General features: G+C 45.0%; 1 protein-coding gene across 2 annotated transcripts in view; it reads right to left on the bottom strand.

Annotated features, from left to right (window-relative positions):
- PLCB1 (phospholipase C beta 1) overlaps positions 1–25,248 on the bottom strand; it is an 887,199-nt gene that overhangs the window by 115,254 nt on the left and 746,697 nt on the right. For both annotated transcript variants that reach the window (XM_073628625.1, XM_073628626.1), the window contains exons 25-27: positions 22,547–22,609; positions 16,402–16,621; positions 2,214–2,394 (exon numbers count right to left, since the gene is read on the bottom strand). In XM_073628625.1, coding sequence (XP_073484726.1) covers positions 2,214–2,394; positions 16,402–16,621; positions 22,547–22,609 — 464 coding nt within the window. The remainder of the gene's footprint in view (positions 1–2,213; positions 2,395–16,401; positions 16,622–22,546; positions 22,610–25,248) is intronic.

Here is a 25,248-nt window from a genome sequence, read left to right as displayed (position 1 = left end):
CCCATCATTGGTATCATTGGGAGGAATAGTGCCCCATGATTGGTATCATTGTGAGGAGTAGTGCTCCATCATTGGTGTCAATGTAAGGAATAGTGCCCCATCATTGGTATCATTGGGAGGAATAGTGCCCCCATCATTGGGAGGAATAGTGCCCCATGATTGGTATCATTAGGAGGAATAGCGCCCCATGATTGGTATCATTGGGAAGAATAGTGCCCCATTCTTGGTGTCAGTGGGCGAAATGGTACCCCATCATTGGTATCATTGGGAGGAATAGTGCCCCATCATTGGTATCATTAGGAGGAATAGTGCCCCATCATTGGTATCATTGAGAGGAATAGCGCCCCATCATTGGTATCATTAGGAGGAACATTCCCATCATTGGTATCATTGGGAAGAATAGTTCCCCATCTTTGGTATCATTAGGAGGAATAGTCCCATCATTGGTATCATTGGGAAGAATAGTTCCCCGTCTTTGGTATCATTGGGAGAAATAGTGCCCCATCATTGGCATCATTGGGAGGAATAGCGCCCCATCATTGGTATCATTAGGAGGAACAGTCCCATCATTGGTATCATTGGGAAGAATAGTTCCCCATCTTTGGTATCATTGGGAGAAATAGTGCCCCATCATTGGCATCATTGGGAGGAATAGCGCCCCATCATTGGTATCATTAGGAGGAACAGTCCCATCATTGGTATCATTGGGAAGAATAGTTCCCCATCTTTGGTATCATTAGGAGGAATAGTCCCATCATTGGTATCATTGGGAAGAATAGTTCCCCGTCTTTGGTATCATTAGGAGGAATAGTGCCCCATGATTGGTATCATTGGGAAGAATAGTGCCCCATTCTCTGTGTCAGTGGGAGAAATGGTGCCCCATCATTGGTATTATTGGGAGGAATAGTGTCCCATCTTTGGTATCATTGGGAGGAATAGTGCCCCATCATTGGTATCATTGGGAGGAATAGTTCCCCATCATTGGTATCATTGGGAGGAATAGTTCCCCATCATTGGTATCATTGGCAGTCATGCTGGCGCCCCATCTGATTCTGGTGACCATCTTGGGTCAGAAAAAGTCTATTTAAGACCATGGCTCCCAGGCTTGGCGCAAACTTCACGTGTGGGTAGTGTAGGGACAGGTCACCCGTCTGTCAGGGACAGTACTAGCAACAAGAAGAGGTTCAAGACAAGTAGGTTAAGAGTAGGGTTATGCTCTCCTTCCTGCAAAATATACATCTATATATTTATATTATATCATTTCAATGTACCTAAATGTAGTAGACTTCTGTTGTATTTCTTTGTACTTTTTCTTACTGAAATAAAACGTATGTTATGTAAAAAAAAACACAATTGTAATAGAGTGAGGAAGGATTAGTATTCCTGGCAAGGTTTTCATTGCTCTCCATGTCGTTCCATCCCAGTGACAACCACACTCTCCATTTCTTGCATGGGTGTCAAAGGGACACCCTAATGGGTCAAAACGTATCGCTGTCCATGCCATTCCACCTGAATGACAACCGCTCTCTCCATTGCATGGGTGCCAAGTGTAGACGCCGTTGGGTTAACATTTATTGCTGTCCATGCCCTTCCATCCCAAAGACAACCACTCTCCCTATTTTTTACATGGGTGTCAAAGGAAGATCCCAATGGGTTAACACTTATTGCTTTCAATGCTGTTCCATCCCAGTGACAACCACTCTCTCCATTTCTTGCATGGGTGTCAAAGGGACACCCCAATGGGTAAAAAGGTATCGCTGTCCATGCCATTCCATCCCAATGACAACCACTCTCCCCATTTCTTACATGGGTGTCAAAGGGACACCCCAATGGGTTAAAAAAAAAAAAGAGTTTGACCATCTCTATCCAAAAAAAAACCCCATATAGATACAGTTGAAGCTATACTAACAGGAATACATAGACTGCCACTGATCTTCTTCTGAGAATGCTATGTACCTAGCTTCAATACCTTCTGAGCCACTGACCCCAAACCAGCATGTGGATTAGGCAATCAGAATAAAGTCATCTGCATCTGATCAACATACTTGTTCAGCCTCAGTGACTCCAAAAGCATTGAAGCCACTGGTTGAGCATGACAGCCAGACAACTAGCAATTTAAAAATAACAGGTGGGCAATGGCAGCTCAGAGGTTTCCTTGTGCATACAAAACGAAGGATGGGAATGTTTCCATTAGTGATGGTACGTCCACTGACCTGTTTGATATGCTCTCTCTTCTGGTATTTCTCGCTGTAATATTGTTCCTGCCGGAGGTTGAGAAGCTGCTGTTGCTGTTGTTCCTTCAGCTCTACTAATTTCTGGGCCATTTCTGCATCTAATGCGGCTAAATCTTGTTCAACGGAGGAAGAATTATGATCCGGACTCCCCGATTCACACCTGAAAGAATAAGTAAAGAGTTAGCACAGCCAACATCCTACAAATTGGTTGTAACTTCCCAAATGCTCCATCTGCATGGCTTCTCCCATGTACCTTCTTATTCTACAGGTTCCAGAAAAATTGTTTTATTAAATGGACGGCCACTCGAGAGGTATCATATCAAAGGGCTAGGCCTGGAATCCTAATATCTTTACCTTTCATTCTTCAGAAACTTGTAAATGGAAACTTATCATTTGTGCTCCCAGAAAAATTGAAGATCCAGCCAACTGCCTTCGGTGCCATCAGGAGATGCTAGTCTTCATCAAGCCTTAAAGGAGAAGTACAAGGGATGCTCATTTGGCTGTACTTCTCCTGTGGATCACGGGAGTGCAGTTCGTTCTGCACTCCTGTGACCCGTTTTCAGCAGACAGCGGGCCGAAGCTGAGAGCGAGGTCCGGGCTATAAGGAAGATGTGGAAGTGAGGTCCGGGCTATAAGGAAGATGTGGAAGCGAGGTCCAGGCTGTAAGGAAGATGTGGAAGCGAGGTCCAGGCTGTAAGGAAGATGTGGAAGCGAGGTCCAGGCTGTAAGAAAGATGTGGAAGCGAGGTCCAGGCTGTAAGGAAGATGTGGAAGCGAGGTCCAGACTGTAAGGGGGATGTGGAAGGGAGGTCCGGCTGTAAGGGGGATGTGGAAGGGAGGTCCGGCTGTAAGGGGGATGTTGACGTGAGGTCCGGCTGTAAGGGGGATGTGGAAGCGAGGTTCGGCTGTAAGGGGGATGTGGAAGCGAGGTTCGGCTGTAAGGGGGATGTGGAAGCGAGGTTCGGCTGTAAGGGGGATGTGGAAGGGAGGTCCGGCTGTAAGGGGGATGTGGAAGGGAGGTCCGGCTGTAAGGGGGATGTGGAAGCGAGGTTCGGCTGTAAGGGGGATGTGGAAGTGAGGTCTGGCTGTAAGGGGGATGTGGACGTGAGGTCCGGCTGTAAGGGGGATGTGGAAGCGAGGTTCGGCTGTAAGGGGGATGTGGAGTTGAGGTTCGGCTGTAAGGGGGATGTGGAAGCGAGTTCCGGCTGTAAGGGGTATGTGGAAGTGAGGTACGGCCTGTAAGGGGGATGTGAAAGTGAAGTCTGGCTGTAAGGGGGATGTGGGAGCGAGGTCCAGCTGTAAGGGGGATGTGGGAGAGAGGTCCGGGCTGTAAGGGGGATGTGAAAGTGAGGTCTGACCTGTAAGGGGGATGTGGAAGTGAAGTCTGGCTGTAAGGGGGATGTGGGAGAGAGGTCCGGGCTGTAAGGGGGATGTGGAAGTGAGGTCCAGCTGTAAGGGGGATGTGGGAGAGAGGTCTGGGCTGTAAGGGGGATGTGGGAGAGAGGTCCGGGCTGTAAGGGGGATGTGGAAGTGAGGTCCAGCTGTAAGGGGGATGTGGGAGCAAGGTCCAGCTGTAAGGGGGATGTGGGAGAGAGGTCCAGGCTGTAAGGGGGATGTGGAAGCGAGGTCCGGGCTGTAAGGGGGATGTGGAAGTGAAGTCTGGCTGTAAGTGGGATGTGGGAGAGAGGTCCGGGCTGTAAGGGGGATGTGGGAGCGAGGTCCGGGCTGTAAGGGGGATGTGGAAGCGAGGTTCGGCTGTAAGGGGGATGTGGAAGCGAGGTTCGGCTGTAAGGGGGATGTGGAAGGGAGGTCCGGCTGTAAGGGGGATGTGGAAGGGAGGTCCGGGCTGTAAGGGGGATGTGGAAGCGAGGTCCGGGCTGTAAGGGGGATGTGGAAGCGAGGTCTGGGCTGTGAGGGGGATGTGGAAGCGAGGTCTGGGCTGTGAGGGGGATGTGGAAGCGAGGTCCGGCCTGTAAGGGGGATGTGGAAGTGAGATCCGGGCTGTAAGGAGGATGTGGAAGTGAGGTCCGGGCTGTAAGGGGGATGTGGAAGTGAGGTCTGGGCTGTAGGGGGATGTGGAAGCGAGGTTCGGCTGTAAGGGGGATGTGGAAGCGAGGTCCGGGCTGTAAGGGGGATGTGGAAGTGAGGTCCGGGCTGTAAGGGGGATGTGGAAGCGAGGTTCGGCTGTAAGGGGGATGTGGAAGCGAGGTCTGGGCTGTGAGGGGGATGTGGAAGTGAGGTCCGGGCTGTGAGGGGGATGTGGAAGTGAGGTCTGGGCTGTGAGGGGGATGTGGAAGTGAGGTCTGGGCTGTGAGGGGGATGTGGAAGTGAGGTCTGGGCTGTGAGGGGGATGTGGAAGTGAGGTCCGGGCTGTGAGGGGGATGTGGAAGTGAGGTCTGGGCTGTGAGGGGGATGTGGAAGTGACGCCCGGGCTGTGGAAGTGAGGTCCGGGCTGTGAGGGGGATGTGGAAGTGAGGCCCGGGCTGTGGAAGTGAGGTCCGGGCTGTGAGGGGGATGTGGAAGTGAGGTCTGGGCTGTGAGGGGGATGTGGAAGTGAGGTCTGGGCTGTGAGGGGGATGTGGAAGTGAGGCCCGGGCTGTGGAAGTGAGGTCCGGGCTGTGAGGGGGATGTGGAAGTGAGGTCTGGGCTGTGAGGGGGATGTGGAAGTGAGGCCCGGGCTGTGGAAGTGAGGTCCGGGCTGTGAGGGGGATGTGGAAGTGAGGTCTGGGCTGTGAGGGGGATGTGGGAGCGAGGTCCGGGCTGTGAGGGGGATGTGGAAGTGAGGTCTGGGCTGTGAGGGGGATGTGGAAGTGAGGTCCGGGCTGTAAGCGGGATGTGGAAGCGAGGTTCGGCTGTAAGGGGGATGTGGGAGAGAGGTCCGGGCTGTAAGCGGGATGTGGAAGCGAGGTTCGGCTGTAAGGGGGATGTGGGAGAGAGGTCCGGGCTGTAAAGGGGATGTGGAAGCGAGGTCCGGGCTGTGAGGGGGATGTGGAAGTGAGGTCTGGGCTGTAAGGGGGATGTGGAAGCGAGGTCCGGCCTGTAAGGGGGATGTGGAAGTGAGGTCCAGGCTGTAAGGGGGATGTGGGAGTGAGGTCCGGCCTGTAAGGGGGATGTGGAAGCGAGGTCCGGCCTGTAAGGGGGATGTGGAAGCGAGGTCCGGCCTGTAAGGGGGATGTGGGAGAGAGGTCCGGGCTGTGAGGGGGATGTGGAAGCGAGGTCCCTGCCTTCCCTACCGACAGAACGACGATCTGCCTGTGTACTGAACGATCAGCGGGTGTTGGCACCGGCAGACATCGGGAGTAGAATCACAGCGGGAGCGAGCCGCCGGCGGCACGCACTCGCGCCTGATACCCGGAAATGAAGGATCACTTATATATATATATAAATATGTGATCCTGCGCAGCGCAGCCACCCTGTAAAACGGCTGTAGGGCGGTCGGCGAGTGGTTAACTAGTAGAAAAAGTCAGGTCACCATTGCATGTGCTGTCTGGCAGTGGCAGGGCTGTGTAATATTCAGGACTGGATGGATAGAAATAAAAATCAGCTCTCATATAGTTTTTTTTTTTAAGCCGCGGCCTTTAGAAGTTCGCCTGGCGTTCGGCTTTTAATCACCTTGCTGGTTGATTTCACTTGCTGCCTGGGGTTGCTCTTGTAGCCGGACCTGATTAACATGCCTAATATGTTCCAGATAAAAGTGCAGACGACTGTACGGAGCCATGAGTACAGCACATTATGAGCATCTTTGATCTCGCTCACTCGGGTGGCCTGATCTGTCCCTATCAGAGCGATCGGCATTACCGCTAATACCGGCAACCGGCTCAGCATCTCCACAATCCACTGAACCCAAATCACTGCAGAAGAAAACTGTTATATTTTCATTACCGGACTCAAAAAACATCCAATTTCATAATATTCAATGTCAGCAAAAGATCTTTTTTTTTTCCCCTTCCTCTCCATCTGAGGATTGACAATCTCACCGCCGCGCCGGCCTGTAAACCTTCATTTATTGTAAAATCCAGCAAAGTGCTGATTGCTACATTGTAGCTCATGTTATTTTCTGCTAGAAGAAACATTTCTGATATCTATTGATAAAGCGCTCATTTGTATGCAGCTGCCACCGAAGAGATCCAACCACACACAAATTGCTTTTCCGCTGTGCCGCCAGCCGGCCGCCCTCCCAAAATATGGGGAGATTTTACGGCTACAACAAAGACCCTCTTCAGGATTCCAGTCTGTAAAAGGAAAAAAGTACACCGTGGCAAGGAAGAGATGAAAAAAAAAAAATCACATTGGGGTTGATTTACTAAGGCTCTGTTTCCACTACTGCGAGTTGTTGTGCGACTTGACACATGTGAAGTCGCATGACAAGTCAAAACCCATGTATTTCAATGGCCCCCCCCGTTCTGATTGGTGCGACTCCAAAAAAAAGGTTCTTGCACTACTTTGTTCACACATCGGTGCGACTTGTTCTCACATGGCTTTCACCGGTCGCATGACATCGCAACACAAATCGCATAGCAAAGCCGCAGTGTAAATCGCTTTGAGGACGCAATAGTGGAAACATAGCCTAATGCCCCGTACACACGGTCGGACTTTCCGACGGAATATGTGCGATCGGAGCGTGTTGTCGGAAAATTCCGACCGTGTGTGGGCTTCATCGGACTTTTTCCATCGGAATTTCCGACACACACAGTTTGAGAGCAGGCTATCAAATTTTCCGACAACAAAATCCGATCCTTTAAATTCCGATCGGGTGTAGACAAATCCGACGCACAAAGTGCCACGCATGCTCAGAATAAATAAAGAGATGAAAGCTATTGGCTACTGCCCCGTTTATAGTCCCGACGTACGTGTTTTACGTCACCGCGTTCGGAACGGTCGGATTTTCTGACAACTTTGTGTGACCGTGTGTATGCAAGACAAGTTTGAGCCAACATCTGTCGGAAAAAATCCTAGGATTTTGTTGTCGGAATGTCCGATCAGTGTCCGACCGTGTGTACGGGGCATAATCTGGTGCAGCTGTGCATGGCAGCCAATCAGCTTCTAACTTCAGCTTTGTCCAGTTTAGCTTTGACAATAAAACCTGGAAGCTGATTTCTATGCAGAGCTGCCCCCCCCGATTTTACCCCACGATTTTAAAGCAGTATTAACCACTTAAGGACCAGAAGATTTTTTCCCCCTAAATCACCGGGCCATTTTTTTTTTTTTTGCGATACGGCACTGCGTCGCCTTAACTGACAATCGCGCGGTCGTGCGACGCTGTATCAAAATTGACGTCCTTATTTTTCCCCCACAAATAGAGCTTTCTTTCGGTGGTACTTGATCACCTCTGCGGTTTTTATTTTTTGCGCTATAAAAAAAAAAAAAAGCGACAATTTTGAAAAAAAAAAACATTTTTTTTTTTTTTTTACTTTCTGCTATAAAACATTTACAAAAAAAAAATTAAAAATGTATGCATCAGTTTAGGCTATAAATATAAATTTGATCACCTGTGGTTTTTATTTTTTGCACTATGAAAAAAAAAAAAAAAGAGAAAAAAGAAATACATTTTACTTTCTGCTATAAAACGTTTACAAAAAAAAAAAAATGTATGCGTCAGTTCATAGGCGATATGTATTCTGCTACATACTTTTGGTTAAAAAACATCTGCAATAAGCGTATATTGATTCGTTTTGCGCAAAAGTTATGGCGTCTACAAAATAGGGGATAGATTTATAGTCTTTTTATTATTTTTTTTTTTTTACTAGCAATGGCAGTGATCTGCGATTTTTAGCAGGACTGCGACATTGCGGCAGAGAGATTGGACACATCTGATACTTTTTTGGGACCAGTGACACTTATAAAGTGATCAGAGCTAAAAAAAAGCCATTGATCACTGTATAAATGACACTGGCAGGGAAGGGGTTAACACTAGGGGGCGAACAAGGGGTTAAGTGTGTCCTAGGGAGTGTTTTTAACTGTGGGGGGGAGGGGACGGCCAGAGGGGGCCCTGACCCCCCCAACTTTATGCTGTGCCCCACCATGTGCCCCCCCCCCCCCCCCCCCCAAAAAAAAAATTTTTTTTTTTTTTACAAAAAATCAATGTCTAAGAGGGAGAGAGTCCCCAGTCAGCTCCTGCGGGTGATTCCTCCCCCCTCCCTCTGCTCGCTGACACTGCATAATGCGAGCGTTCACACAACCACGGCCGCCTGATCTGCTCCTTCACCTGCATCCTCATTGGCAGGGAGAAGAGCGAGTTGCAGGAAGGACTCCACCAGGACTCTCAGTTACTGAAAAAACAGACTGATTTCTCCCATCCTTAGGACAGGAGAACCAGCCTGTAAATTCCAAGAGATGCCAGACCAGCGCTGTCAATAGCAGGGGCAGGACAGCAAGAGGAGGCTGGGGAACCCCACAGTGGCAGAACACCAGGGCCCGGAGGCAAGACAACCTTTGCAACCCTGATAGCTCTCCCACTGCTTTGGACCCTTATATTTTCTTGGTATGCTGGTGACATATATCTCTTGTTTTCTGCCACCCTGGGGGACCCCAATACAGTAGGAAGGGAGCTCACTGCAGAACATGTGAAAGGGCCCGTTGTGGGGTCGTAGTAAAGGGCCCCAGGATAGATATATATATATATATATATATATATATATATATATATGCGCATTTTATAGTTGCCCCCCCTTTTGTCCCTGTCCCCCCATGTGCCCCCCCTAAATTTGAAAGCTGGAGACGCCACTGGAGGGGACTGACTGGAGGAGGAGAGAGATTGCTGTTCCTAATCACTAGGAACAACAGATCTCTCTCTCTCTCTCTCTCTCTCTCTCTCTCTCTCTCTCTCTCTCTCTCTCTCTCTCTCTCTCTCCTCCCCTGTCAGAACGGGGATCTTTTTGTTTACATTGACAGATCCCTATTCTGGCTCTCTCAGGAGCGATTGCGGGTGGCTGGCGGACATAGCGGCCGCGGGCCACGCGAAACGGCTCCCCCCCGACGTGCAGCACACGCGTGTGCGCCTGCTATAACTCTTAAAAGAGCCAACGTACACCTACGGCGGTTTGCGGGAACGAGCCGACCTTCCGCAGTATAATAGCAGCGGCTGGACGGCAAGTGGTTAATTCAATATGCAAACATTTATTTTATTGCAGATTACTAATTCTTAGATGTGATGGCTGCATTCGTTTTCCTTTTTTGTAGGCTTTTTTTTTTTTACTTTATTTTCATCTGCTGATCCAGCCAGCAAGTCTGTTGTTTTTTTCAAAAGACCAAGCTCTCTTGCAGATGTAGCAATTAGAGGGATAAGACAAACCATTTACCACTGACAGTGGTGGTTATAATAATCAGCTTTTATTTATTTATGTAAATTCCCCAAAAGAGGAAAAAAAAACAAAAACCTGTTTTGCTGTAACTGCTGATAAAGTATAAGCTGGAGTTTGGCTACAATTTGTTAGTGTATCTAAATCTGCTAGTACATCTAACAGAGGGGCACCAGACTAAGTGCAGCATTAAAATAGGCAGTTTTTTTGAAGATAAGACAAGGGGCAGTAAACAAATTGATAGATAGATCCTGCATATATCATGATGGCAGACAGGCTATGGGCTTCTCACCATCATCCCGGTGATATGGCAGCATCAAGCAGCGGCTGTGCCAGTCAGTGCCGGGACAAGGTCATCCAGTGCCCAGGGCAAAGATGCCAAACTTCGCCCCCCCCTCTCCCTTAGGGTTAGGGTCAGGGTGCCCCCCACCCCTGCAATATACCATTGCGCCAGGGGCAGCCGCCCCTCCTGCCCACCCCTTGTCCCGGCCCTGGTGCCAGTGGATGGCTGTAGAGAGCTGTGGCCGTGGCACGCAAGATGGCGCTGAACGTGATGTCACTGCGGAGGCCGTGCTGATGTGCAAGTAGGCGGTAATGCGTTTCGAAGCTTCTGCTCCTTCCTCAGATCTGATTGGCTGGCAAACATGTCAATCTAGAAGCATTTTTTTCCCTGCAACACCGGATTCTTACTTTAGGGACTCAAACTGGCGGCCCTCCAGCTGTTGCGAAACTACAAATCCCATCATGCCTCTGCCTGTGGGAGTCATGGTTGTAACTGTCAGCCTTGCAATGCCTCATGGGACTTGTAGTTTCGTAACAGCTGGAGGGTCCCCAGTTTGAGACCCCCTGCTTTAGGCTGTTTCCATTAATGACACAGCCACACAGCTAGTACATCTAACACTGTCCCCTTAGACTGACAACACTGCTGTCTGCTGTGCCCCCTGTGCTCCTTTATCCAGAGTTGTGTCTCACCAGAGGTGTGTTACTGGCCAGATCACCAGGTATAAACAGAGGGGGGAAAAGCCAAAAAAACGAATGCAGCCACCACATCGAATGACTGGTAAGCTGCAATATATCACATTTTTGGTTTTGGGTCCAATACCGCTTTAAAGCGTTAAGCCCCATACACACGATCGGACTTTCCGACGGGAAATGTTGGATGTGGGCTTGTTGTCGGTAAATCCGACCCCGTGTACGCTCCATCGGACAGTTGTTGTCGGACTTTCCGCCAACAAATGTTGGATAGCAGGCTCTCGAATTTTCCGCGGACAAATGTCTGTTGTCGGATTTTCCGAGCGTGTGTACACAAGTACACAAGTCCGTCGGACAAAAGTCCAAAGTACAAGCACGCATGCTCGGAAGCAAGGACGAGCCAGAAGCGGTCGGTCTTGTAAACTAGCGTTCGTAATGGAGAATTAACATTCGTGACGCAGTAAATTCTGAAATCTGAAAATGCAGCGCACAATTCTCTTCTTCTTTAATGGGATAATAATGAAGCTGCTTTGCTGGTGATACTGATGGAGTTATTGCAAACTAATTTTCAAAGGCTTTTTTTTTCTAGTGATATCAAGAATAATATTATTATGCTTTTTTTATTTTTTTTTTTTGGGCACGTTACCACAACAACATTATCCTGTAGTTTATAAGATCAAAGATACAACTATGTTGGTGTCCCTTGTCAATTTTACATTGTATTTTTTAAAATGTAACTTCCTACTCCCAAACTGCCATTTGAAGTAAAACACATAGCCAAGTATTATTCTACACAATTATTTTATTGTGCATTAAAAAAAGAAAACAAATAAAATTAGACATGATATCTGCCAATAGAACTTAACCAAAAAGTACATTCTATGCATCCAAAAATATAGAAAATATACCAAATCAAATCATTATTATTCAACCAAAAAATAATGTCAAAGCAATAACTCCAAGGCCAATAATAAATAACACGTTATCTCCTCCGATTCCACAACATGGCTGGTTGACGAACGACTGTTCAGAAACGAACTGAAAAGCACAAAATGAAAAACGCAAAAAGAAAAGCCGCGAATCAACACTCACCAGACTTCTACTAACACGAAATTAGCAGAAGGAGCCCAAAGGGTGGCTCTTAAGAGCTGAAAAACCACATAGTACGTCTTGTACGTCACTACATTCGTAATTGTTGGCCAACGTTTGTGTGGCCGAGTGTATGCAAGACAAGTTTGAGCCAACACCTTTTGGACAAAAGTCCACGGTTTTGTTGGCCAACAATCCGATCGTGTGTGCGGGGCATTAGTCTACTAACAACTGTTATTTCAGTTTTTAAGTATATTCCGTGCCAAGATTGCAATGCTTGCCTTGGATTTGCCTGGTGAGCTCAGTCTTAAGGGTTGTAAACCTTAGAACTTTTTCTTATATATAAAAATAACAAGCATGCCTACACTTAGTGGCTCTATGAAATGGTTTTGCACAGAGCAGCCCTGATCCTCATCTTCTGGGGTCCCCCACCGGCGCTCCTGGCTCCTCCTCTTCATCAGGTGTCCCCACAGAAAGGCGCTTTCAATGGGGGCATCCGTGCCCGCTCCCTCACGAATCCCGCAAATGGCTCCTCCTGCTATCAATCTATCCAATGAGGACCCAAGACAGCGGCTGGAGCTGCTACGCTTGTGCACATCACTGGATCGAATCGGGCTCAGGTGAGAAAAAGGGGGCCTGGGGGGAAGCGGCAGCACAGAAGGTTTTTCATCTTAATGCATAGAATGCAAACCTTGAGGCTTGGTTCACACCTATGCGAACTGGATGTGGATTTCCCCGCATCTAATTGGCATGACAGGGGATTGTGACTAGCTCTCTATGGATCCGGTTCACATATCTACATTGCGGCTGCGGAGCGGATTGCACAGGAGTTCTGTGCGTCTTTGGCTCCGTTTCAGGGCTGAATTCAGGCAAACTTTCGGCCCTGATTCGTCCCTGAAACGGAGAAAAGGGACACACCGGACCCCCTGCTGCGACCTGCATCCATCGGAGGTGTGAACCCAGCCTGAGGCTTTTCAAGTACTTTCAAGCAGAACTATAGGCAAAACTTTTGAGACTTCACAGCCAGAGTATAAGAGGGCCCCCTAACATCCAGCCAGCTCTGAGCACCGAGAGCCCATGGTTCAGCTTTGCAGAGGCAGCGAGCCTAGGCGCCGACTCTGCCCCACTGGCACTATGGACACTCAGCTTCCTCAGTACTTTAGGCTGGATCAGGAATCGCAACTCACATTTTGTCTACAAGGCCTCAAAAGTTCCAGTTTTAGTTCATAGGGGATTCAGTCCACGTGATTGTTGGGCAGTTGCAGCACAGCCCCATTCACATGAATGGGCCGAGTTCAGGGGCTTTGCTGCCCAACGAACACGATGAGGGGGTTTAACTTTTTGCCACGGTCAGAAGGCTCAACCCAACTGCCTGCTCTCTGGCCGCACATGTGAACCAGTCTTACAAAACATTTTACCATTTTAATGGTGTACAGAATGAGAGGCAACTAAGGTAATAGAAATTACAGCCCAAATATATGGGAAAACCAAGTCCAGAAATATGGCAGAATGTACCAAAAATATGACTGTTACCCTTACATAATTGTTCTCAATTATAAGGTATCACAGGATGGGTTCTGCGGGGTTCATGATGCCTTCCCAGACAACTCCTGCCCTAGCTGCTCCTAAAACACCCAGAAGGGGGGGGGGCACACTACAGTTTTACATTATACTTCTACAAGAGGAAGCAAGATGCCGGGAACTCCAGGGACTTCTTACCTCTGGAGCCCTCAGGAGATATAATAAGCAAGTGAGTGATTCAACATGACATCATCTACTAAATAAAGAGTTTACTATGGACTAGGACAGCGTTTCTCAACCCTCCTAGCGCCGTGACCACTTGATAAAATTTCCCAAGTTGTGGGGACCCCTAACAGTAAAATTATTTTCGTAGCGTAGGTTGTCAGCACCCAAGGCAAGACAAGTAAGTTGGGCCCCTAACCAACGGACATATAGCGCTCCCTGAGCCCCTTCCACTTGTACAGTATTAAAGACCCTCGTGGTACATTTTAGGATGTGCCACTCTTTCTCTTTGTTCTCTTTTCTTTCCCTTTTATCTCTCTCCATCCTAATTTCTTGTTTTTTTTCCCCCCATCTCTCTCTCTATCCGTCTTTCTTGTTCTTTCTCTTATTCTTTCTCTCCTTTCTCTTTGTTCCTCCCCCTCTTTTCCTCTCCCTTTCAAGTATTCTCTATTTTTTTCCCTTCTCTTACTCCTTGGTGGGGGGGGGGGTGGGGGGAATGGGATGAGTGCAGGGGCGGACAAATTATAGGGAAAGAGGGACAGAGGGACATTGCTCCAAATCAGGGACAGTCCCTCAAAATCAGGGACAGTTGGGAGCTATGGTAAATGCGATTTTGGTCGTTCCACCACTGGTGGTGTTAGTAGACTTTTAATTTTTTATTTTTTTTGTTTTTTTAATTATTTTTGTACCATTTTATTTTATTTTTTTTTACAATTTCATTTTTTATTTTTTTTTTTACATATTTTTAGGACCCCTTTTGGGGGGGGGGGCTTTGGTGAAATATCAGGGGTCTAAACTGACCCCTGATGTTTTACTTTTGAAACAGTGGTGTTGGGGGACCTCAGTGTTGGTTATTTGGGGGCCTCACTTATGGGGGGATCATCTCCATCTTTTGGCAAAAAGTGAATTCTGCATTTAGATCTTACATGTCTGTATTATATATTGTTCATTGTGAATGGTATGTAATTGTTGTGATATCTGGCAGAGTTTGTACCGTCATGCTGCAGTCAGTTCTGATGAATGTTTTGTGCTCTGTTATAGAAACAATCCCTCTCTCACAATACCCCTGATGAAAGGATTTAACTTTTCCTGAAACAGGTCAGGATGAAGAGGAGATATTGTCACTATTGTATCTATCAGACATGTGCACTGCCGAAAAATTTGTTCATTATTCTTTTTTTTTTCGTTATGATCCCAATTCGTAAATTCGTAAGTCCAAATTTCATGAATTCGTACATAAAAAAATTCGTAATTTTGTAAATTCGTAAATTTGTAAATCCAAAAATCCGAAACTAAGAAAGAAAATCCAAAAATTCGAAAGAATGAAAATCCGACAATTCTAAATAATAACTAACTAATAATAACTAACGATTAAATTATAGGTATTGGAATTTCCTTTCAAATTTGGCTGTCAGTGAACGTTACAAATACGGATTTATCCGGTTACAAATTATCATTATTATTCAGGATTTATATAGCGCCAACAATTTGCACAACATGAGGGCAGACAGTACACTTACAATACAATTATCCGAAATAAACAAATGCCGCATCTAAACGAATGGAACGTAACGAATTAATAATAAATAATAATAATAAAAAGTTTCTATTATTAATTATATTATTATGTATTATTCATTCATTACGTTCCATTCGTTTAGATGCGGCATTTGCTTATTTCGGATAATTCGTATTCGTTCGGATTTTCGAATTTCGTACCTACGAATTTTCCAATTTACGAATTTTCAAATATTCGAATTTACAAACATTCGGAAAAATTCGTTTAACAGGTTTTCGTTCATTCGGATGTTTCCAAATGAACGAATTTGTCGAAATTCCTTAAATTAATTCGGAATGAAACGAATTGCACATGCTTAGTACCAATATGTATATTTTCAGACTCAGCCGCGCTACTTTTCAATATTATTTTAATGATTGTACTATCGCCATGCATTTTAAATATATGTAATCAAACTTATGCTTTTATGTAAGTCTATTCGCTGATAAGGAAGTGGTAGTACAAAGTATTACCAAAAGGGCGGACTTTTTAGGCTAAGAAACAATGGAAGAGAGACATACTATAAACAATCAAATTTATTGAAGTTAACAATTACATAGAATAATCAAATTGAATAAAAGTATGAAAAATATGCATCCATGCTTGTATGTCTACACGTTTCGCCGCTAGGCTTCTTCAGGACACAAAGACGAAAAGCAGATATGAGAATATGTTTCTCTATCTTGGTTTAGGATATAAAGTCATATATAGCCACGATAAGATGAGCGATATATTTAGAAGCTACGAATCAATCCAATACCGTTAAATACATAAGCAGGGGCAGATGGAAAATTAATATTCCTGGTATACAAGAGGAAAAAAAAGAGTGCCAGAAAGCGTCCAATCATATAGGTCCTTAGTTAGGTTTCAGCAGTGCTGATGGCTATATAAAGCCTAAAAGCATATTGCTGTATAGCCAGAATTTCATCAAAAAGATATGCCCTAGGGAGACAGCAAACCACTGCACACTCTATTCGCTGAGCTCTAAGTCGCCTTTAATGTCCCGTTCTGTAACTGGGGGGTTATTACTTCTTATTCATTCATTTTGAATGGTCTCAAATCGCACTTCATCACACCAAAAGTAGCGCACTACAACTGGATTGCATGGTACATTTATACTATGCGACCCGGTGCAGGCAAACGCACCGCATTTGGACCTGCGTTTCAGGTTTCATTACCTTAATGTTAATACCCGCTGCAGATCACAACTGCCGTGCGTTTTGAATGTGGTGCAAAAACGCACACGGATCGCCGGGTTTCCAACACCACGCTCTAGTGTGAACCTAGCCTTAGTGTTCTGTCAACAGTCGGCCTTTTCACCCAACAGCAGACTCCCACAGCAGAGAGAATAAAGGGAAGCCCTCATCATCAGTCAGCGTATTTTTAATTAAAAAAAAAAAATGTCCACAGTCCTAGGGGGCCACCGAGGGGCCAGCAATCAACGGGCCAGCAACTGGGAATGGGGGGCAGTACATTGTATTATATCCTTATAAAGCTAATTGACTTACTTCTTTTTGCTGTCCCTTTTGGCCGCCTTCTCCAGGATGGCCCTCCTCCTCAAGTAATCGTTCTGGATTTCATTGTACTTAGTGGTGTGCTCTTTGATCAGGTCAGTGGTTTTCTTATGGTGCCTTTTTACGAGATCTTTCATTTCTTTATAATGCTTCTTCTGGAGCTTCACAAATGATTTCTGCTGCTTCAGTTCATCGATACTCTGAGCTTCTACCTCTGTAACAAACATTGACAGAGCCAGCTTTGGTACACATATAACAGAAAGGAGAACAGAAAGGAAAAGTCCAATCTTTTAATCATTGAAGATACACTATATTGTCAAAAGTATTGGGACACCTGCCTTTACACGCACATGAAGTTTAATGGCATCCCAGTCTTCATCCGTAGGGTTCAATATTGAGTTGGCCCACCCTTCGCAGCTATAACAGCTTCAACTCTTCTGGGAAAGCTGTCCACAAGGTTTAGGAGTGTGTCTATGGGAATGTTTGACCATTCTTCCAGAAGCGCATTTGTGAGGTTAGGCAATTATGTTGGACGAGAAGGCCTGGATCACAGTCACCGCTCTAAATTAATCCCAAAGGTGTTCTATCGGGTTAAAGTCAGGACTCTGTGTAGGTCAGTCAAGTTCCTCCCCCAAATAAAAAACGAAAAAAGAGAGGAGCGCCACTAAGTAAAAAGTTCCTCCCCCAAACTCGCTCATCCATGTCTTTATGGACCTTGCTTTGTGCACTGGTGCTCAGTCATGTTGGAACAGGAAGCATGAAATTGTCCAAAATGTCTTGGTATGCTGACACCTTAATGCCCCGTATACACGGACGGAATTTCTGACAACAAATGTTCGATGGGAGCTTGTTGTCGGAAATTCCGACCATGTGTAGGCTCCATCGGACATTTTTCGTTGGAATTTCCGACCAACAAAATTTGAGATCTGGATCTCAAATTTTCCGACAACAAAATCCGTTCTCGTGAATTCCGATCGTCTGTACACAATTCCGACGCACAAAATTCCACGCATGCTCGGAATCAAGAAGAAGAGCCGCACTGGCTATTGAACTTCCTTTTTCTAGTCCCGTCGTACGTGTTGTACGTCACCGCGTTCTTGACGTTCGGAATTTCCGACAACATTTGTGTAACCGTGTGTGTGCAAGACAAGTTTGAGCCAACAAAAAAAAAAATGGATTTTGTTGTCGGAATGTGTGATCGTCTGTACGCTGCATAAGGGTTCCCTCCTCTGGAACTAAGGGGCCAAACCCAACCCCTGAAAAACAACCCCATACAATTATTCCCTCTCCCCCACACCATAATCCCCCCTCCACCAAATGATTTGGACCAGTGCACAAAGCAAGGTCCATAAAGACATGGATGAGCGAATTTGGGGTGGAGGAACATGACTGGCATGGCCTTGAGTCCTGACCTCAACTCCGATAGAACACCTTTGGGATGAATTAGAGTAGAGACTGTGAGCCAGGTCTTCTCATCCAACACCAGTGCCTGACCTCACAAATGCGCTTCTGGAAGAATGGTCCAACATTCCCATAGACACACTCCTAAACCTTGTGGACGGCCTTCCCAGAAGAGTTGAAGCTGCTATATCTGCAAAGGGTGGGCCAACTCAATATTGACGGACTAAGACTGGGATGCCATTAAAGTTCATGTGCTTGTAAAGGCAGGTGTCCCAATACTCTTGGTAATATAGTGTATTTCTGGGCAGAATGGGCACTTGGATCTAACTACCCCTCCAAGTCTGACCCCATAGTTACTATATCACTGTTTTGTCAGTAGTTGTAATGGTGAAGATTTTACCATAATAACGAGGGGATAGAGCAAGTTTAAAGACAATCTGTAATCTTTTTGAAGTTTTCATGTATGCAAATGTAATCAACGTAATGTAAATAGCCTCATCAACGTTAAAAAAAAAAAAAAAAAAAAAAAAAAGAAGATTTGTTTTATATATAGTTTACAATTATATATGTAAATAAGGGCAGCCATATTTGTTTGATACTCATGTATGCTGTGCTTTGGAAAAACAGCGTTCTGATTGTGTTTTATTGCGTTTCTTTGTGGGTTAGCACAGGCTCCTAATGATCCACTCAAAACAAGACTGGCTCAACCACTTGACCTCCGGAAGGTTTTACCCCCCTATGTGATCAGACAATTATCTTCTATTCAGCACTGCGTTACTTTACCTGGCAATTACGCAGTCGTGAGAGCCTGTACCCAAATTACATTTATATCATTTTTTTTTTTTTTACACAAATAATGCTTTCTTTTGATGGTATTTGATCACCACTGGATTGTTTATTTTTTATTATATAAATTAAAAAAGAATGAAAATTTTGAAAAAAAACAAAAAGATATTTTATACTTTCTGTCATAAAAAAAAAATGAAAAAAATCCCAATAAGCTTATATTGATTGGTTTGTGCAAAAGTTATAGCGTCTACAAACTATGGTATATATACTGGAATTTATGCTATAGATGCTGTACTGCAATGATGGTGATCAGTGACTCTGCATTCACACCTGGGCGTAGCGTCTTTGAGCATTTTATCGGGCGTTTTTGGCGCATTTGTATGCAGTGTTTTTGGGCTTTTTCCATTTTTTTAATAGTCAATAGAGAAAACTATTATCTGTTGCATCATGTGTTGCTAGGTACTTCAGCTTTTTAAGCTTTTCCATTAGCTTTTATTTCTTCTTTTATTATTATTCATTTATTGTTTTTTTTGTTAGGGTAAGGGGTTCGAGTTCGGTTTAGGTTAGGGTTAGGATTATGAGTTGGGGTTAGGGTTATTTATTATTATTATTTCATTTATTTTTTATTATTATTATTATTATTATTATATGAATAATAATAAATGAATAAATAAAAATTTAAAATAAATACACAAATAAATAAAAATTATTAAAAAAATTAAATAAATTAATACTAACAATAAATAATAAATAAATAATGAACCCTTAACTTTAACCCTTACCCCTTAAAAAAATAAGGTAATAATAAATAACTAAACAACCTGACCCTAACACAAAAAATGTTTTTGTTCATGTTTGGGTGTTGTTATTTTATTATTATTATTATATGAATAATAATAAAGAAATAAATGTAAAATAAATACACAAGTAATAATCATAAAAAAACAAAATAAATTCAATAAATTAATACTAAGTAACAATAAATAAATAAATAACCCTTAACTTTAACCCTTACCCCTTAAAAACGAAAATAATAATACATAACTAGATAACCTAACCCTAACACAAAAAAATTATTGTTATTACTATTATTATTATTATTATTAATAATAATAATAATGTATTTTTTTGTTCGTGTTTGGGTGTTGTTATTTTTTATTATTACTATTATTATTATTATTATTATTATTAATAAAAATAATAGTGTATTCAATATTTTTAAAGGTTAGAGGTTACGGTAATTATTATTTATTCATGTATTATTACATATTATTCATTTATTTTACTTATTTATGAAGATTGTTAGTTATTTGTGTATTTACTTTACATTCTATAGTAATGTACTATTTTATTTTTTACTTTCTTTCATTTGAGCAGAAAATTGTGCAGAAACCTGCAAAAACATGCAAATGGCTCGGTTCCATTCGTTTCTATGGTTATACAAACGCGCCAAAAACGCTCAAATCTGCCAGATTCGAACGACAAAAAAAAGCTTGTTGCAGAACTTGTTTGAGCTTCAGGCGTTTGGCTTCAAGCGACTCGGGACTGGAGATGTGAACCATCTCCATAGAGAATAATTGATTTTTTTTTTCTCCTCCAGCGTTTTTGAGCTTCAAGCTTCAAGCAGATAATGGCTCAGGTGTGAATGGGGCCTCATAGCGTGACCGCAATAGGCCGGCGGGCAATCTGGCGCTAACAGAACTGACCAAGGAATTTCACTGAGCATCTGGTCTGGAGAGTTCACAGGAGAAATGTCTGGCTGATATTGGAAGGAGGCATCCAGGAACATTGTGAGTACAGACCTGAGTGTAGGATTGTGGTGACTGCTCGTTGTCACTATCCCTTGTGGATCAGCGCCAGTACTTGCCTGGCCTGGGACCTTCCTGGTGGTGTCTCAGTGCTGTCCATTCCCTTGGCACCTAATAGAACAGGGGTCTCCAGACTTTACAAAGGGCCAATTTACTGTCGTCCAGACTTTGGGGGGGGGATTGTGCCCAGTGCGGTAAACATTGCCCCGTCTTTGGTATTAGTGGAGGAATAGTGACCAAATGTTGGTGTTCGTGGAAGGTGTAATGTCCCATTGTTGGTGACAGCGGGAGGAATAGTGCCCTATTGTTGGTGTCCATGGCAGGAATAAATGCCTCAAGGGCCAAATAAAGGCAAGCAAAGCAGCAAACTGCAGCAAACTGCAGCCCGGCTCCCGGGCTGCAGTTTGGAAACCACTGTAATAGAAGGACTGGTGGTGACAAGTGGTGACAAAGTGAAGAGTGTCCTCCTGTTACTGGTGAATAGGGTTGTCCCAATACCACCTTTTTAAGACCGAGTAAAAGTATCAATATTTTTTTTCAAGTACTCGCCGATACCGATACTTTTTTTACTGATCACTGATTATGCAGCACTAATGAGCACTGATAGGTGGCACTGACTGATGGCTGGCACTGGCTGATGGGCACTGATGACTGGCACTGATGGATGCCACTGATAGGTGGCACTGACTGATGAGCACTGATTTGGTGGCACTGACTGATGGCTGGCACTGACTGATGGCTGGCACTGATGGATGGCACTGATGGCTGGCACTGATGGCTGGCACTGATGGATAGCACTGATGGATAGCACTGACTGATGGATGCCACTGATAGGTGGCACTGACTGATGAGCACTGATTTGGTGGCACTGACTGATGGCTGGCACTGATGGATAGCACTGACTGATGGCTGGCACTGATGGATCGCAGTGATGGCTGGCACTGATGGATAGCACTGACTGATGGCTGGCACTGATGGCAGGCACTGATGGATGGCACTGATAGGTGGCACTGACTGATGGGCACTGACTGATATATATAGGTGGCACTGACTGATGGATGCCACTGATAGGTGGCACTGACTGATGAGCACTGATTTGGTGGCACTGACTGATGGCTGGCACTGATGGATAGCACTGACTGATGGCTGGCACTGATGGATGGCAGTGATGGCTGGCACTGATGGATAGCACTGACTGATGGCTGGCACTGATGGCAGGCACTGATGAATGGCACTGATAGGTGGCACTGACTGATGGGCACTGATAGGTGCCACTGACTGATGGCTGGCACTGATTGGTGACACTGACAGGTGGCTGGCACTAATGGCTGACACTGATAGGCTGCACTTATGGGCGCTGATAGGTGGCACTTATGGGCGCTGATAGGTGGCACTTATGGGTACTGATGGGCACTGAAATGCAGCACTGATTGGCAATTTCTGGCCTGGCATAATAAATGACATGAATGATGAGAAGAAAGGAAGGATTTTGCAATGCTATATGGCATATAGCAATGCAAAATCCTTTTTTCCTCTCATCGTTCATGCCATTTATAGTAGTATAGTATATGCGGCGACGCCCATCTTGGTACACCCTGCACTCGGCCGCAGTAAGCAGCAGCGGACATCTTGTTACACCCAGCCCGAACTATATGGGCTGGGTGTAACAAGGTGTCCGCTGCTGGCTTGCGGCGGCCGAGTGCAGGGTGTACCAAGACGGGCGTCAGAATGTTCAACCGCTAACATAGACACGGAACGTCACTTCCGTGACGTTGAGGACTCGCTCCTCCCGCTCCGCCCTCTCTGCCCTCTGACTTCCTGTTTCGGGAGCAATGCCGCTTCATTCCCAGGTATCAGATTAAGCATCGGGAGCATTTGTGCGAGTACAAATTCTCGCGCAAATGCTCAGTATCTGTACAGATATCCATACGAGTATCGGGACAACCCTACTGGTAAATGCCAATGGAGTATCCCACCGTTTCGAGTGCCCTATCCAAGTTTATTCAGCAATGCTTTTCAAGAAAAACCAACCCCTAGACTGTTGATTGAGCCAGAAAGATTGACCATTACGGTGCGCCTGGCTGTCCCTGGACTTATCTGGTAGAGGAACCTGGAGCAAATCAGATGGATAAAAACCTTACCTATCAATACACTCATTATGAGGTCCTCGGCCGGTGCGGTTTTAGCTGGTATTTTAACAGAACCTGAGAAAGAGAAAGAGAGAGAGAATGCTATGACTTTGTCTTCCAATGGGATCAAGTGATCTGGAGGTCTTGGTATAATATTCTAAAGTGTTTGATGTATAAACCATATTTATTGTCAGAGGCTGAACACTGATCATCTCTAAATTCCTGAATTTCTGGTTGTCTAGGCGGAATGTAATGTAAAAAAATACCTACCTTATTCCTCGCTCCTGCAGACTTCCCATCACTGATGTCATCATGTAGAGTGAAGGCCCAGTGGACACCAATGGTCCTACACTGTAAGCCCCCCCCCGCCCCACATATCTAGGCAAGGAAAATTGTCGGCTGTGACCCACACAATAAAAATGAAAGCTGCTACTCAAGGCCCCACCAGGTCCTCTTGTAGGACAAGGCTAGGCTCTGAGAAAGAAGGTATCCCTTTGAAACGCGTTAGCCGGCAGTGGCCCTTGATATCTTCTGTGTACCATCTGGAGCCTGTCTGTCAGTCAACTAATTGTCGTCATCTGGAGATCGTTTGTATTTGCGAACTTTTTTCCATATGTTTGTGAGTAGTATTTTTATCTTATTTTTAATAAAATAGGCGTTTAAAGGATAATGCACAAGGCTGGTGCGCCCTCTTTTTCTTCTTCTGTTCCTCTTGTAAGACAAACCTGCTAAGAGTTCCAACAAGGACAGAGCTCGTCCCAGGTAAAAAAACTTCCAGTAGGGAAAGGAAGTCCTTCAAATCCCCCATTACACCCCCCCATTACAACCCCCGAATTACACCTCCCCCATTACACCTCCCCTATTACACCCCCCATTACACCTCCCCCCATTACACCTCCCCTATTACACCCCCCATTACACCTCCCCCCATTACACCTCTCCCGTTACACCTCCCCCATTACACCCCCCATTACACCACCCCATTACACCTCCCCATTACACCTCCCCATTACACCTCCCCCCATTACACCTCCCCATTACACCTCCCCATTACACCTCCCCCATTACAACCCCCATTACACCCCCCATTACACCTCCCCCATTACACTCCCCGTTACACCCCCCCTGTTACACCTCCCCCATTCACCCCCCCATTACACCTCCCCCATTACACCCCCCATTACACCTCTCCCATTACACCTCCCCCATTACACCCCCCATTACACTCCCCCATTACAACCCCCTTTACACCTCCCCCATTACACTCCCTGTTACACCTCCCCCATTACACCCCCCTATTACACCTCTCCCATTACACCACCCCCATTACACCTCCCCATTATACCCACCCATTACACCTCCTCCATTACACCCGCCCATTACACCACCCCCATTACACCCTCCCATTACACCTCCCCATTACATCTCCCCATTACACCTCCCCATTACACCTCCCCATTACACCACCCCCATTACACCCTCCCATTACACCTCCCCATTACACCCCCCATTACACCCCCCCATTACACCTCTCCCATTACACCCCCCATTACACCTCCCCATTACACCCTCCCATTACACCTCCCCATTACACCCCCCCATTACACCCCCCCATTACACCTCCCCATTACACCCCCCATTACACCTCTCCCATTACACCCCCCATTACACCTTCCCCATTACACCTCCCCATTACACCTCCCCATTACACCACCCCATTACACCCTCCCATTACACCTCCCCATTACACCCCCCCATTACACCCCCCATTACACCTCTCCCATTACACCCCCCATTACACCTTCCCCATTACACCATCCCCATTACACCCCCCCATTACACCCCCCCCCCCCTATTACACCTCCCTTAATACACTCCCCCATTACACCTCCCCTAATTCCTGAATATACAGGGGTGAGGAATTATTATTAAAGTGGAACTTCACTTTCTCGGTCAACATGAACTGTTTTTAATCCTTATACTGCTAGCATTAGTCTATAGATAGGAAGGTATATTATATTTACTTGTTTTGAAGTTTTTGTTTTTTTTGTTACATTTGTTACAATGTTTTACATTTTTTCAACGTTTTCCTGGTTTTTGACCTAGGCCTTTAAAGGAGGAGGGGCTTTCACAGCTAACCACACACCTTCTACCTGCATGCCTGGGCTAAGGGCAGATGGATTCCAGGAAAAAAATGCTACATGAATTATCTGCCCTTACTCAAGATGGCCAAGGATAGAAATGCTAGGAGTAGACATGTGCACTGCCAAAAAATTAGCTCTTTTTTGGTTCATTTGTTTTTGGCTTTTCAGGTCATTTGTTATGATTGAAATTTGTAAATGCGTACATTCGTAAATTCGAAAGTTTGAAAATTAAAAAATTTGAAAATTTGTAAATTCAATAATTCATAAATTCGAAAATGCGAAAATCCGGAAATTCGAAAATAAGGAAATTCTAAAATCCGAAAATTCATAAATTTGATAATTCGGAAATTCATAAATTTGAAAATTCGGAAATGCGAAAATCCGGTAATGTGAAAATCCGGTAATGTGAAAATCCGGAAATTCAAAAATCCGGAAATTTGAACATTTGAAAATCGGAAAATTCGAAAATAAGAAAGAAAATCGGAAAATGTGAAAGAACGAAAATTCTAAATAATAGCTAACTAATAATAACTAACTAATAGATTATAGGTATTGGAATTTCCTTTTAAA

Source organism: Aquarana catesbeiana, linkage group LG04, assembly GCF_042186555.1.
Source record: "Aquarana catesbeiana isolate 2022-GZ linkage group LG04, ASM4218655v1, whole genome shotgun sequence".
NCBI classification, from domain to species: Eukaryota; Metazoa; Chordata; class Amphibia; order Anura; family Ranidae; genus Aquarana; species Aquarana catesbeiana.
The sequence above is the reverse complement of the archived record's forward strand: the minus strand, read 5'-3'. Positions and strand labels throughout refer to the sequence as shown.